Source organism: Ranitomeya imitator, chromosome 1, assembly GCF_032444005.1.
Source record: "Ranitomeya imitator isolate aRanImi1 chromosome 1, aRanImi1.pri, whole genome shotgun sequence".
Taxonomy (NCBI): Eukaryota; Metazoa; Chordata; class Amphibia; order Anura; family Dendrobatidae; genus Ranitomeya; species Ranitomeya imitator.
In genome coordinates, this window is record NC_091282.1 from 442,325,189 (window position 1) to 442,340,073 (window position 14,885).

Consider the following 14,885-nt stretch of genomic DNA (forward strand, 5'->3'; position numbering starts at 1 on the left):
ATTTGGTCGCCATGACATTGCATTGAAATGTAATAACGGGTGATCAAAAGATCTTATCTGCATAAAAGTGGTATCATTAAAAACGTCAGCTCGGCACACAAAAAATAAGCCCTCACCTGACCCCAGATCACGAAAAATGGACACGCTACGGGTATTAAAAATGGCACCATTTTTTCATATTGCGCAAATATTTTTATTTATTTATTTATTTTTTTAAGCAAAGTTAGGAATTTTTTTTTTACCACTTAAATAAAACGTAACCTAGACATGTTTGGTGTCTATGAACTCATAATGACCTGGAGAAAATTATAATGGCAGGTTAGCTTTAGCATTTAGTGAACCTAGCAAAAAAGTCAAACAAAAAACAAGTGTGGGATTGCACTTCTTTTGCAGTTTCACCGCACTTGGATTTTTTTTCCTGTTTTCTAGTACAAGACATGGTAAAACAAATGATGTTGTTCAAAAGTGCAACTTGTCCCGCAAAAAACAAGTCCTCACATGGCCATATTGACGGAAAAAATAAAAAGTTATGGCTCTGGGAAGGAGGGGAACGAAAAAGAGAACGCAAAAATGGGAAAGGGCAAGGTCTTGAAGAGGTTAAAGGGGTCGTCAGGTCTAAAACAGTAGTAAAATAGTCTTATGAATCCTTACAGAGCACACACTACACTCTGTGAGGCTTCTTGGAGGTCAGCGACGGGAATGGCAATCATGTGACTGCAAGCATGCTATGTGCATACTTCAGGCCGGAATACACGTAGACTGTTTTTTGCCTCCCGCTATACTTTTGAGTATGCCGGAAACGGTCTAGTCTGATTCTGGCCGGAGGCATGCACTTTGCATACTTGCAGTTACATGACACCAGAAAATCCTCACAGCGCACAATATGTGTTCTGTGAGGATACACAAGTCTGCAGTCACTTTGACTGCAAACCCTGATTTCTCAGTAACTGAGGAATGGATTGGCAATGTAAAGGTTTTGCAGACCTCGTTTTTGAAAGAGCTAAATGCACATACAAGTATGTATAATCTGGGGGATGGAGGTGGAGTTGAAATCCTCCTGAGATTCCATTTAGGTGGTTTGCCAGGACTTTGAGATCATTGAACTATTTTTGGGATAGGTAATAAATATGATTACTTGATTGGGACTCTGCTGCTAATAATTGCAGTAAATAACAGTTCATTCTAAAATCCTCTTACGTTACAGGTCATTTGGAGTCCTGTCTTTGTTGAATGCATAATTTTCATGAGCTCTTTAAATAGTGCAAGCTTTAACTTAAAGCGTTTACCCCCTGATTGATAGCAACTTTCATGTTATACACCAGTCTTCTTGAGGGGCATGTAGGAAGAGGTTGCCCCTAATTAATTCAGAGGCACATGCCACTTAATGAATTTGGCACTTCTCAGTGGCATGCTCCTCGCCAGAAATGTAAGGCCATGTTCACACCATCCTTTTTTTAATGCGGAACCGCCGCGATTTTCCCGCTGCGGGTCCGCAGCTGTTTTCCATGCAGGGTACATTACAATGTACCCTATGGAAAACCGGAACTGCTGTGCCCACATTGCGGAAAATCGCGAAAAAAGCCGCGCTGAATAGCCGCGGTAAAAAAGAAGTACCATGTCACTTCTTTTTGCGGAACTGCAGCGGTTCTGCACCCATAGACCTCCATTGTGAGGTCAAACCCGCAGTAAAACCCGCAGATGAAAAAAATATCTGCGGGTTTTCTGCGGTTTGTGGTGCAGAACCGCTGCAGTGTGGCTGCCCCCCTGTGCCCCAATCCCACCCCCCCCCATGCTCCGATGCCACCCCCCCGTGCTCCGACGCCCCCCCCCCCCGTGCTCTCATCTCCCCCCCTTATACTTACCCGGCCTCCTGGTGTCCGTCCGGCCGTCTTCTCCCTGGGCGCCGCCATCTTGCAAAATGGCGGGCGCATGCGCAGTGCGCCCGCCGAATCTGCCGGCCGGCAGATTCGTTCCAAAGAGCATTTTGATCACTGAGATATAACCTATCTCAATGATCAAAATAAAAAAAATAGTAAATGACCCCCCCGCCCCTTTGTCACCCCCATAGGTAGGGACAATAAAAAAAATAAAGAATTTTTTTTTTCCACTAAGGTTAGAATAGGGGTAGGGTTAGGGTATTTTCAGCCATTTTAACCCTAAAAAACTTCCTAGAAAACACAGACTCTGCATAGAAAACTGCATTAAAAACGCATCAAAAAACGCACCAAAAAAAGGACCTGCGTTTTCTGCCAAGAGCTGCGGTTTTTAGTGCAGAAAAAACAGCAGGGAAATCAGGAACGTGTGAACATGGCCTAACTCCAGTGAGGGACTGGAATGACCTTTCTGGCAGTAAATAATCCCCTTGCAATTACTTTGATGGGCTGGTGTAGCCACATCCTGTTCTTCCCCCAACTCCTCTCAGCTCTGCTGGTTATGAACAAATCAACAATATAGGAGAACCCACACAGTTTTTTTGTTTGTTTTTTTATATAATTTATTTAGATTACAGGCGCTGGCTGATGAATACTCTCATCAGCCACTGCCTGCTCTCACTGTTATTAGTGACAGCAGGCATAGGCTGATGGGAATAGTAGTCTCATCAGCCGACACCAGTGACCGGAAGTAAACCTTTTATCTGTGATCATAGCTGCGGGCTGATTTTGTCATTTAACAGCGTTGGAACCACCGCTGTCTGACCAGCAGTGATTCTACCGCCGATCAGAAGCAGTGTTTGCTGCTTTGTTATGCACATGACAGCGTGGCAAACACTGGATGTTTGGGCCCCCAATTCAAGTGAATACTGTAATGGTACCCAAACTATTTTTCAACTGTTCGGCCGAACCCACCGGACCCGAATACCCAAGTGAATTATGGCCAAACCTGTCAATCTCTGATCAGACTGCCCATTGGACTTCGAAGCATATAAAGCAAGAATTTTAACCCCTTTCTGACCTCGGACGGGATAGTACATCCGAGGTCAGATCCCCTGCTTTGACGCGGGCTCCAGCGAGGAGCCCACATCAAAGCCGGCACATGTCAGCTGTTTTGTACATCTGAAATGTGCCTGCAATAGCAGCGAGTGGAATCCCGGTCCACCCACCGCTATTAACTAGTTAAATGCTGCTGTCAAGCGCTGATAGCGGCATTTAGCTAGCACTTCCGGACGGAAATGCGCGCATCGCTGACCCCTGTCACGTGATCGGGGGTCAGCGGTGCGTCGGATAACAACCAGAGGTCTCCTTGAGATCTCTATGGTTGTTGATGCCAGATTGCTGTGAGCATCACCCTGTGGTCGGCGCTCATAGCAATGCAGCAATTCTACTACATAGGAGCAATCTGAGCTTCGTTCCTATGTAGCAGAGGCAATCGAGTTGTGCCACCTTCTTGTCTCCCATGGAGGCTATTAAAGCATGGCAAAAGTAAAAAAAAAAAAAAAAAATTTAAAAATATGAAAATTTTTTAAAAAATATACCTTATATACTCGAGTATAAGCCGAGATTTTCAGCCCAAAATTTTGGGCTGAAAGTGCCCCTCTCGGCTTATACTCGAGTCACGGTAGCGGTGGGGTCGGAGGGGGAGAGGGCGCTGAGGTATACTAACCTAGTCCTGGCGCTCCCCGCCTGTTCCACGGTCTTCGGTGCTGCAGTTCTTCCCCTCTTCAGCGGTCACGTGGGACCGCTCATTAGAGAAATGAATAGGCGGCTCCACCTCCCATAGGGGTGGAGCCGCCTATTCAATTCTCTAATCAGCGGTGTCGGTGACCGCTGATAGAGGAAGAAGCTGCGGCACCGAAGACCAGCTGCGCGGGCAGGGGGAGTGTCAGGACCGCCAGGACCAGGTAAGTATGTAATATTCACCTGTCCGCGTTCCAGGCGCCGCTCCATCTTCCCGACGTCGCTCCGCTCTGACTGTTCAGGTCAGAGGGCGCGATGACGCATATAGTGTGCGCGGCACCCTCTGCCTGATCAGTCAGTGCGCAGAGACGCCGGGAGCTGCAATCAAGAGAGGTGAGTATGGCTTTTTTTTTTTTTATTGCAGCAGCAACAATGGCAGAGCTTTCTATGGCACAGCTATGGGGCAGTACTGAACGGCACACAGCACTATATGGCAGCTATGGGGCAGTACTGAACGACACACAGCACTATATGGCAGCTGTGGGGCAGTACTGAACGGCACACAGCACTATATGGCAGCTATGGGGCAGTACTGAACGACACACAGCACTATATGGCAGCTGTGGGGCAGTACTGAACGGCACACAGCACTATATGGCAGCTATGGGGCAGTACTGAACGGCACACAGCACTATATGGCAGCTATGGGGCAGTACTGAACGGCACACAGCACTATATGGCAGCTATGGGGCAATACTGAACGGCGCAGAGCACTATATGGCACAGCTATGGGGCAATAATGAACGGCGCAGAGCACTATATGGCACATCTATGGGTCAATAATGAACGGTGCAGAGCACTATATGGCACAGCTTTATATGGCATATCTATGGGGCAATAATGAACGGTGCAGAGCACTATATGGCAGAGCTTTCTATGGCACATCTATGGGGCAATAATGAACAGTATGGAGCATTATATATGGCACAGCTTTATATGGAGTATCTTATGGGGCAATATTGAACGGTATGGAGCATCTATTTTTATTTTTGAAATTTACCAGTAGCTGCTGCATTTCCTACCCTAGGCTTATACTCGAGTCAATAAGTTTTCCCAGTTTTTTGTGGCAAAATTAGGGGGGTCGGCTTATACTCGGGTCGGCTTATACTCTAGTATATACGGTAGGTTTAAATCGCCCTATTCAAAATAAAACAATAAAAAAGTCAAACCTACACATATTTGGTATCGCCGACTTCAGAATCGCCCGATCTATAAATAAATAATAATAAAAAAAAAGATTAACCTGATTGCTAAACTGCGTAGCGAGAAAATTCGAAACACCAGAATTACGTTTTTTTTGGTCGCCTCGACATTGCATTAAAATGCAATACCGGGCGATCAAAAGAACGTATCTGCACAAAAATGGTATTATTAAAAACATCCGCTCGTCACGCAAAAAATAAGCCCTCACCCGACCCCAGGTCACGAAAAATGGAGACGCTACAGGTATTGGAAATGGCACCATTTTTTTAAAGCAAAGTTTGGAATTTTTTTTCACCACTTAAATAAAAAATAACCTAGACGTGTTTGGTGTCTATGAACTCGTAATGACCTGGAGAATCATAATATCAAGTCAGTTTAAGCATTTAGTGAACCTGGCAAAAAAGCCAAAGAATAAGTGTGGGATTGCACTTTTTTTTTGCAATTTCACCGCACTTGGAATTTTTTTTCCCGTTTTCTAGTACATGACATTCTCGTACAGCTCGTTCCACAAAAAATAAGCCCTCACATGGCCATATTGATGGAAAAATAAAAAAGTTATGGCTCTGGGAAGGAGGGGAGCGGAAAACTAAAATACCCCTGGTCATGAAGGGGTTAAATAAATATTTTCACACAATGATATTAATCTGCTCAGCTGCTGCCCATAGATATTATGCTGCCTACAGATCAGACACCATGTTTAAAGGGGTTGTCCCACAAATAAAGTGCATTATAAGGGTATGTGCACATGTATTCTTGTCCACTGCGGATTTTTCCGCAGCAGATTTGATAAATCTGCAGGGCAAAAGCGCTGCGTTTTTGCTGCAGATTTATTGCGGATTTACCGCGGTTTTCACTGCGATTTTACAACTGCGGTTTTCCATAGGAGCAGCTGTAAAACCGCTGTGGAATCCGCAGAAAGAAGTGACATGCTGTGGAATGTAAACCGCTGCATTTCCGCTCGTTTTTTTCCGCAGCATGTGCACAACGTTTTTGGTTTCACATAGGTTTACTTTAAACTGTAAACTCATGGGAAACTGCTGCAGATCCGCAGCTGCGGAAACGCTGCGGATCCGCAGCATTTTCTGCATCGTGTGCACACACCCTAATGAATAGATTTTGGAATAATAAGTTCCACAAATAGAGATGTTTTAACAAAAAAAAAAAAAAGTGGAAGGAAGGTTCCTGGATCTTCATTAAAAATTAAATTTATTAGGTACGTATAAAAACGCCAATGTGCAGATAACTGCTTCTGTGGCAACTCTCCAGAAGAAATAGGGAGGGGGAGGTAGGTGTAAATAAATTTTCACGGGCAAACGCTTTTCAGACCCAAGTATTAAATCATTGCATGGAACCCTTTTCCTCTTTTATCCTTCCTGCGGCACTGCCGAACCTCCGTGCATCGGACTTCTAATGTGGGTGAGCTGACTTTGGCTTTCTTAGTTTAAAATAATGTTATAAATGTGCCACCTCTATGTACTGTGTACTGGCTGTGTATGACCGTGCGGAGCTGCTTCAGTTAATTGCTTCTGTCCAGGGAGGTGAAGCGAAAGTTACTTATGATAAGTGAGTATACAGACCAAACAGTAGGGCTCACAACTGTTTGTGTGAGGGAACACATTTCCCTGTCTGCCGGTCTACTTGGCTGTTTTATCAGAGGAGTGTTTCTGCCACGTCACCAGTCCTGTGAACTCGTTATAAATCAAGTAAATGACCTAAAAGCTCAGCGGGCACATTCGCTTTTATGTTACAACATGCAGGGAAATGTGGTACTGAGAAAGTAGCAGCGGCGACACCTTATGGTTTTGTCTGTATACTCTCACCGTAAGAAACTTTCCCTCCTGGCCAGGAGTTGGGGTAAGTGCCGACTATAAATTGGAGCAGCTCTGCTTGGTAAGACACAACTATTAGACAATACATAGCATGGGCACATTTTAAGATTCTCAGCACAGGAAAAAAAAATAAGACGTCCAAATGTGGAACTTATTATTATTATTATTATTACTACCAAGATTTATTGATTAAAACGTGCTTTGTAAGTTGGAAGAAACTCTTTAAGGTTCTTTTTTATGCTGGCCCTACTTGTTTAATTAGTCCACCAAACTCCCCAACAATTTAATTTGCACGGTAACCATCAGACCCTCATCAATGAGAATTGCTTAAGGAGAAAATGATTGGTCTTGTTGGATTTCAAACTTTTTTAGTGCATGCTCATAGGGACAGATTTTACTTCTGGACTTTGCGGGTAGAAAATCTGAAGTGTATTACAGTAGTAATTTTACTAAATTTCATCCATGCTTTGCCGAAAAAAATGTGCATGGAAATTAACCTATAGTGCGGATTATAAATCTGAATTTTCAATTCATATCGAAAATTTCATGTAGTGTGTTTTTGGGGGCAAATCCACGACATGAAGTACAAGCAGATTTTTCTACACATTTTCTCCACAAATCCTCGATGGATTCAATGCCAGATACGACACTGCACAGGATTTTTTGGTAAAACTCTGATGATAACCCCACTTGTTACTTAAAGATCAATTTCACTCTATAATATGTTAAAATAATGAAAAAAAAAAAAAAATTCTCCCGACAGAATTACTTTTCATTTGCTGCCAAAATAGAATTAAACCCACTGTAAAATGTTTGACAAACCAAGTTTTTTTTTTTTTTTTTTTCCAAGGTTACATATTATTTGTTTCTATTTAAATTTTTGCAGGATGAAAAAAAAAAAAAAAAAAAAAACTCTTGGAGACTTAGTTTAGTCCAACAAGGGGAGAAGAAGTTTTCTTGGGTCTCCGTATAATTGAAGAAACAACCTCTATGGGGATACAATAAGTTCAAATGTAAATTGCCATGTTCATTGTTAAATGATAATGTACCTTATATACTTGTGTATAAGTCGTCCCTAGTATAAGCCGAGGCACCTAATTTTGCCTCGAAAAATGGGAAAACTTATTGACTCAAGTATTAGCCGGGTATGCATTGTCCCCTAATCCCTATGCATGGTTCATCATCCCCATCCTTTTTGTCTGCATGGCTCCTTATTCCCATCCTTGTATGCATGGCTCCTTATTCCCATCCTTGTATGCATGGCTCCTTATTCCCGTCCTTGTATGCATGGCTCCTTTTTCCCATCCTTGTCTGCATGGCTCCTTATTCCCACCCTTGTCTGCATGGCTCCTTATTCCCATCCCTGTCTGCATGGCTCCTTATTCCCATCCCTGTATGCATGGCTCCTTATTCCCACCCTTGTCTGCATGGCTCCTTATTCCCATCCCTGTATGCATGGCTCCTTATTCCCATCCCTGTCTGCATGGCTCCTTATTCCCATCCCTGTATGCATGGTTCCTTATTCCCATCCCTGTCTGCATGGCTCCTTATTCCCATCCTTGTATGCATGGCTCCTTATTCTCATCCCTGTATGCATGGCTCCTTATTCCCATCCCTGTCTGCATGGCTCCTTATTCCCATCCCTGTATGCATGGCTCCTTATTCCCATCCCTGTCTGCATGGCTCCTTATTCCCATCCCTGTATGCATGGCTCCTTATTCCCATCCCTGTCTGCATGGCTCCTTATTCCCATCCTTGTATGCATGGCTCCTTATTCCCATCCTTGTATTCATGGCTCCTTATTCCCATCCTTGTATTCATGGCTCCTTATTACCATCCTTGTATGTGTGGTTCCTCATCCCCATCCTTGTATGTATGGCCCCCATGAGAAAAGCATAAAAAAACAAAACATCCTACTTGCCTTTCCTGTGCGCCCTCGCAGCATCTCATTCTGGCTTCCAGCAGCTCCTGCGGCCGGGCGATTAAATGTCCCAGCTCATTAAGGTAATGAATACTTACCTCTCTCCAGCCTATGGGAGTGGAGAGAGGTGAATATTCATTACCTTAATGAGCAGGCACCAGTGATAGCCTGGCAGCTGCTGGAAGCCTGCGGCTTTAACTGTGTCGTGCTGCTATAAGAGAAATTAATATTCATTGCCCGTGCAGTTGGCACAGACTTTAGCCGCAGCTGCCGGTTCCTGCCTCCTGTGTCCCGCTGCTCCCCCTCCCCTGCCATAAACTGGGACAACGACTCTTGTATAAGCCAAGGGGGTGCATTTTCAGCACAAAAAAGTGCTGAAAAACTCGGCGTATATATGGTATATGTGAAAATGCAAGTCATGGTCATTTGAGACTATGGTGATAGAGCAAGGCATCTACACGTGTTGATTTTCTTTTTTCATGCCAAAAAGTTTCTGCATGTGCAGAAACCTTGTCCATTAGCATAGTGTCTCGGCTGAAAATATGCTGTATGGATGTGGATTAGGATTGAATTCACACTTCTGTATGTTATGGTTCCTGTTTCACTGCCAGACTGTGGGACTCCTGGCCCAAACGTCCCCTCAAGGTCATAGATCAGGCTGTCCTGTTCGGGTGAGGAGACCCGCAGCCAGCACATGCTACACTGTCCGTAATCAGACTACAACACAAGGATGAGTGAATCTGCCCTAAAGGATACCTCTACTTCTGAAAACTCCCACGTTGGGGGAATTAAGGTGGATTATATTACCTGCGTTTCTTGTACTGTGAATTTGAACATGCAAGATGTTGTTTTGATAAATGAAACCCAATTTAAATAGTTAAAAAAACTACATGAAGTTTGGTGAAGGCTTTTGAAGAGAGCCATCTAAAGCACCCAAGTGAAGGTTTCTTGATTGAATGGATCATATGTATGAATTTTAGCTTTATTAGGACATTTGTTCAAATAACCTTTTTAGCACATTTAAGAATTATATGATGTCTGACTATTTAAGTAATCTACTGTTCATGCAAAATAATTCCCACAAGATTCCTTTTATCCTGGGAGAGATCTATCAAAAGAAGCAGATATGGGCACTCTGAACTAATCTGGTTAATGCTTTCATCTCCAGAGGGCCTCTGAAAGATGGGTGCGAAGATCTGCTGGGGTTGACTTGGGCAACTTTTCCCCTTTTTCCTTGAGATACTTTTATAAATCTCCTAACGAGGACATATGACTGTTCAGGAATCCTTTGTACAGATGGGTGACAGAGTGGACGTATTTTGAGCAGGGTTCCTCAAGACTGTTTACTAATCATGCAAAACATGCCGCCGCAGGCACTAAAACTTATTATCTGAGCACAGCCAAGATGCACGTCATCAGAGGACGTTCACTCATCGCTACTGTTTACTTGTTTTCATTGTTTTAGAATGAAATGAATAGTAGAATTGTTTTTGAATGACATGTATTTGCTATATTTTGGCAGCAAGGTTATTACTATATACTTCAGCCTTTACTCGCTACTAATATAGTGTTGTACTGATTGCCTTAGAGCCAAAAGAAAGATGAACTGTCAGGAGATAATTCCCAAGAAGGTGCCAGCCAGGTTGGTGGTTTAAATGGCTTGTTTCAGTGGTTGGTCTTTTGCATGTAGTGCTCGTCACCCATACATAATTTTTCTTTTTTTGCATATGTGTGGGGGTCAACACAGGGTGATGTACAAGTCATTTTGCCGAATGTGCTACTGTAATTGGTTCTAGCAGCAGCTTCTTTTATCATTTGCTGTTTCATTGTAATGTTTATGTCCGTTTTCATTTCTAGCATATTTTCTCTTGCAGTCATTTGCTAAAATTACTGATTTATATACTTTTGAAAATTTACTATGATTAAAATACATCCACCAAATAATAGAAGTTTATTCTGTTCTGCAAAGTTTGAGTTGCGAATGTAAATAAAGTTGTACATTTTTGTAGTTAGTGTAGCTGGGTCTAAGAATAAACCTCAGTCATATACATGTCCCATTTTCTTCTTGCAAATGTTTAAAATCAGTATGTGCTATTGATGTCAAATCTCACCGGAAAAAAACACCATTAAATCATAGAGCATAGTTAAAGGATAAAGAAAAGGGGAAAGGATGTGTAATAAAATGTAGCCTTTATTCAGCATTAAATAAGCTAATTTTTTAAAAGTAAACCTAAATCCATGTAGGATGTACAGTGACGGAAATAAGTATTTGATCCCTCCAGACCTTACTCCCATAGAGAACTTATGGAGGGAGCCTCAAAATCTTAATGATTTTAGAGATGATCTACAAACAGGAGTGGACCAAAATTCCTCCTGACATGTGCACAAACTCATCATCAACTACAAAAACGTCTGACTGCTGTGCTTGCCAACAAGGGTTTTGTCACCAAGTATTAAGTCTTGTTTGCCAGAGGAATCAAATACTTATTTCTCACTGCGAAATGCAAATAAATGTATATAATTTATACAATGTGATTTTCTGGATTTTATTTTTGATATTCTATCTCTCAATGTTAAAATTAACCTACCCCTTAAAATTATAGACTCTTCATGTCTTTGTCAGTGGGTAAACTTACAGAATCAGCAAGGGATGAAATACTTATTTCCCCCCACTGTATATTGGGTCACAAATATGGCGTGGTGATATTGTGATCCACTAAGATGAATGATGAATTGCAGTGCAGCATGTTACATTATTAGAGAATGGATAATAATCCCTGACTAATGTCCCTTATTAAATTAGAAGTCAGATTAAACTGGATTCTAATTAATGAGCCTACAGATATTGCATCTCCAATTTCTCCATTATAGTAGCTGTTAGAGTACTATATATACTCTTTATTAGTAGACCGCTGATGCTTATTTGCTCTATGCCAGTGGCTGCAAATAAAGTACACAGCCATATTAAATCTATATACAAGCAGTAAGGGTGGTCACTAGTGTTGTGACTTGCTATATGGTTGTATACACACTGCTGTTAGCTTCCACCGCGTAACCGCACTGGCCACTGCGCTGCCAGTATAAGCGAGCGCTTACAGAGTAGGCATTAGTGTGGTCTTTATAGAACAGTCACGCCAGTGTAGAGGTAAGCAGCGTGCTTCTGTATGTAGGCTAATGAGGCTAGTGGTGCCGTGTGTTCACACTAGCTGGCAGTCACTAATGTTTGCCAGCTAGTATGAACGCGCACAGCACCACTAGCCAACATTAGCCTACTTACAGAAGCATGCCTGATTCTATAGCTCCCTCTGTGGCTGCCCTGGCACATCCATGGCCTGAGTCTGCAGAAACTGCATGTACCCGTCACCAGAACTCCAGGAATAATAATAATAATAATGTTATTATTATTATTAGCCATGGCCTGAGTCTGCAGAAACTGCATGTACCCGTCACCAGAACTCCAGGGAGGCTTCATTCTCAGAATGTAGTGCCCTGTTGGAATAAAACTATGGCTTGTATTTACCGTGATATTTGGTGGCAGCTTTAGATTTTAATAAGTAAATATAGATGGTTAAATCTTTTCCTGTCAGAGGTATAGTAGTGCGCAGGTAGGTAGTCATTTCCATCTGAAACTACTTTTGGACCATCCTTAAACATTAATCCTTAGGTAAATCCACATGTTACTGTGCAATTACTCTCTAAAGCGTTGCATTGTAAACAGCGGGCCAAGGGCCGTACATGGAGGGCATCACTCCCTATAAAATGAACGCAGAGTTAGTACCACCCCTGCCTTCCAGATCGCTGTAAGCACAGTGCAGAATGAGCACAGTGTACGGACAGTGCTTTCTCCTTCTTTTGGGCCAATGGTTCACGTGTGATCTCAAGGTGTTGGGAGACTGTGTTTGCCTGTAACTGTAACTCATGGCAGCCCCAGTTACCGGGAAATTTATATATTGCTTTTTTTTTTCCTTCATTTATTTTACACATTGTGCATAACATAAAAAATTACAAATTACATAATCTATATTTTATGTAATATGTATTTTTTATGTTATACACAATGTGTGAAATAAATGAAGCTGGGAGAAAATGCTGCCAGTAGAAATTGCTGTTTCTTGTCCTGCCTGGTTGGAAAAAAAGAAAAGCTTGTGTCCTATATATATTTAAAATTCCTGTTAGTCGTCGTTTCTGGTCATTTTATAGAAAAAATAAATAAAAATGTGATGAACAATGTCGTTTTTTTCCTCACTTTTTATGTTCCTCCAATATAAGCAACAAAAAGCAAAAAAAAAGTACATAAAAATAATTTAAAAATTATGCCCCACATATTACAAAACAAATTATTTGAATACCCGAATGAGCGAAAACTTTTCAAGGTCTTAAAACCACATGCTCAACAAAACCCCAAAAAGTGCCTGGTCGTGTACAGGTAAAAATGTCCCAGTATTGCACTGGTTAAATGTTAAATGAGAGGTAAGTGGATTGATAATAGTACAATAATGTTTCACTTTAAAAAGAGAAGCTGTCACATTGGACATAAAGTCTGATTTGTGGACAGCTTGGTACAGAGAAGGAGCATCATAGCAGAGTGATATGTAGGTTGGAAAACACCCCTGGAGTTTGCATGCAGATGAGTCCAGTGGGCGGTCCTACTCCGTGATTGACAGTGATCTCTGCATGCACAGTCATATGAAGACTGTCAGTCGCTGACTAGGACCGCCTTTTGGACTTGTATGCATTCAAACACTTGGGATTTTAAAGATTAAAAGGCACATTTTACTGGTTTTATTTTAAATACAAAGGTGTTTATATGTACCATAAACTGCCCCATTCCTTCTTTCCTGCAAAATCCTCCCTGGGGGGTTGCTGTGAGGGCCCCCTTATGCAGTAGGTGATTGTACTATGAGTAAAGCTGTGGTGACAGTTTCCTATTTTTTCATAATCATTAGTTTGATTAGCTTTCATTCTGCTTAGTGTATTCTTATTGATGGCAATTGTCATATGGAAGGTGAAGTTGTATAGTCTGTGTTGCTGTAGGCCAGCTCTGTGATTGAGCTTCCAAAATGTCCAGTTCTCTGGTAAGACCAGATCAGTCATATTGTGATTCTTGAATTTCCATATGAATGTAGAAGAAAACCTATCTTGGTGATTGTTGGGAAATGCTCATCAGTTGCGCAAAGAGGCTGGAATCGGACATGTAGCCTTAATGTCAAGTATTGACGAAATGTGCTGCACATCCACAGCATGAACTGATCCTTTGTTAGGTTTCATTTTAAAAGTATCTTTTAGGATGATATAAAAAATGGTATAGAGGCATTAAAATATACATTTTTAGCTAAAAATCATCTTTGTAATAGGGTTTCATTACAGATGTTTAATTTATTGAATTTTATAATCTCGAAGTATGAGTGCATGGCAGAATAAGTTAAAGAAGCACTCCGCCTGCTCCCATTAAAATTTTTATCCTCTTAATCCGTTTCAATCCTCCTATTATATGGCACTATGTACTTACAATTGCTCATTTTGCCTTTCTACCCAGCTAATTTTTGTATTTTTCCATTAGTTGTATGATATCACATGATTAATAACTGACTAGCTGAATCCTTCTAAGCCAGTGTTTCTCAACTCCAGTCCTCAAGACCCCACAACAGGTCATGTTTTCGGGATTTCCTTGATGGGAGGAGGAGGGCTTCTTTAACAGAATTCAGTGGACTGAGGCCTAATAGCTGAGCTTTGATGTGTTTATCAGTTTAGCAGAGTTCAGGAGATGAGATATGAGGACAACAACCTCGCTCTTGTAACAAGCGAATTGATCATTTTGACTGTTGATTTTTTGCACCCTTTTCTAAAAATGTTGCGGGTGAAATCACTCTTGAGCCTAGTTCAGATGTCTTTATATTTGGTTAGTGAGCTGTTAATTTGCACATTAGACAGCACACTGACCAGTTTTAGTGCTATAAACCAGTACACACAAGTGGTTTTCCAAAAGGATACACAGCGTCAGTCACCCCCAAGCTTGATAAGCCTGAACAATGGGCAGCTACCAGTAGCGTAGCTACCAGGGGGGCAGAGGGTGCGGTCGTCCCGGACCCGGAGCTCAGAGGGGGCCCACCTGGAGCTACGCTACCCTTAACTATATTCACCTGCTGTGCACGCCAATATAGTTGAGCTCTGCGGTAGAGCAGGGACAGAATCTCCCTGCTCTGCCGCACTCTGTTCTGTAGAGGAACATGTGCCGCTGGGTGCCGACAGTTTACCTGC

At 42.1% G+C, this 14,885-nt stretch overlaps 1 protein-coding gene across 11 annotated transcripts in view; it reads left to right on the forward strand.

The window, feature by feature from the left end:
- SMARCA2 (SWI/SNF related BAF chromatin remodeling complex subunit ATPase 2) overlaps positions 1-14,885 on the forward strand; it is a 461,498-nt gene that overhangs the window by 330,230 nt on the left and 116,383 nt on the right. For 6 of the 11 annotated variants that reach the window (XM_069763977.1, XM_069764056.1, XM_069763970.1 and 3 more), the window contains one exon: positions 10,216-10,269. The exons of the other annotated variants lie outside the window; for them this stretch is intronic. In XM_069763977.1, the coding sequence (XP_069620078.1) occupies positions 10,216-10,269 (54 nt within the window). The remainder of the gene's footprint in view (positions 1-10,215; positions 10,270-14,885) is intronic. 11 annotated transcript variants of the gene reach the window in all.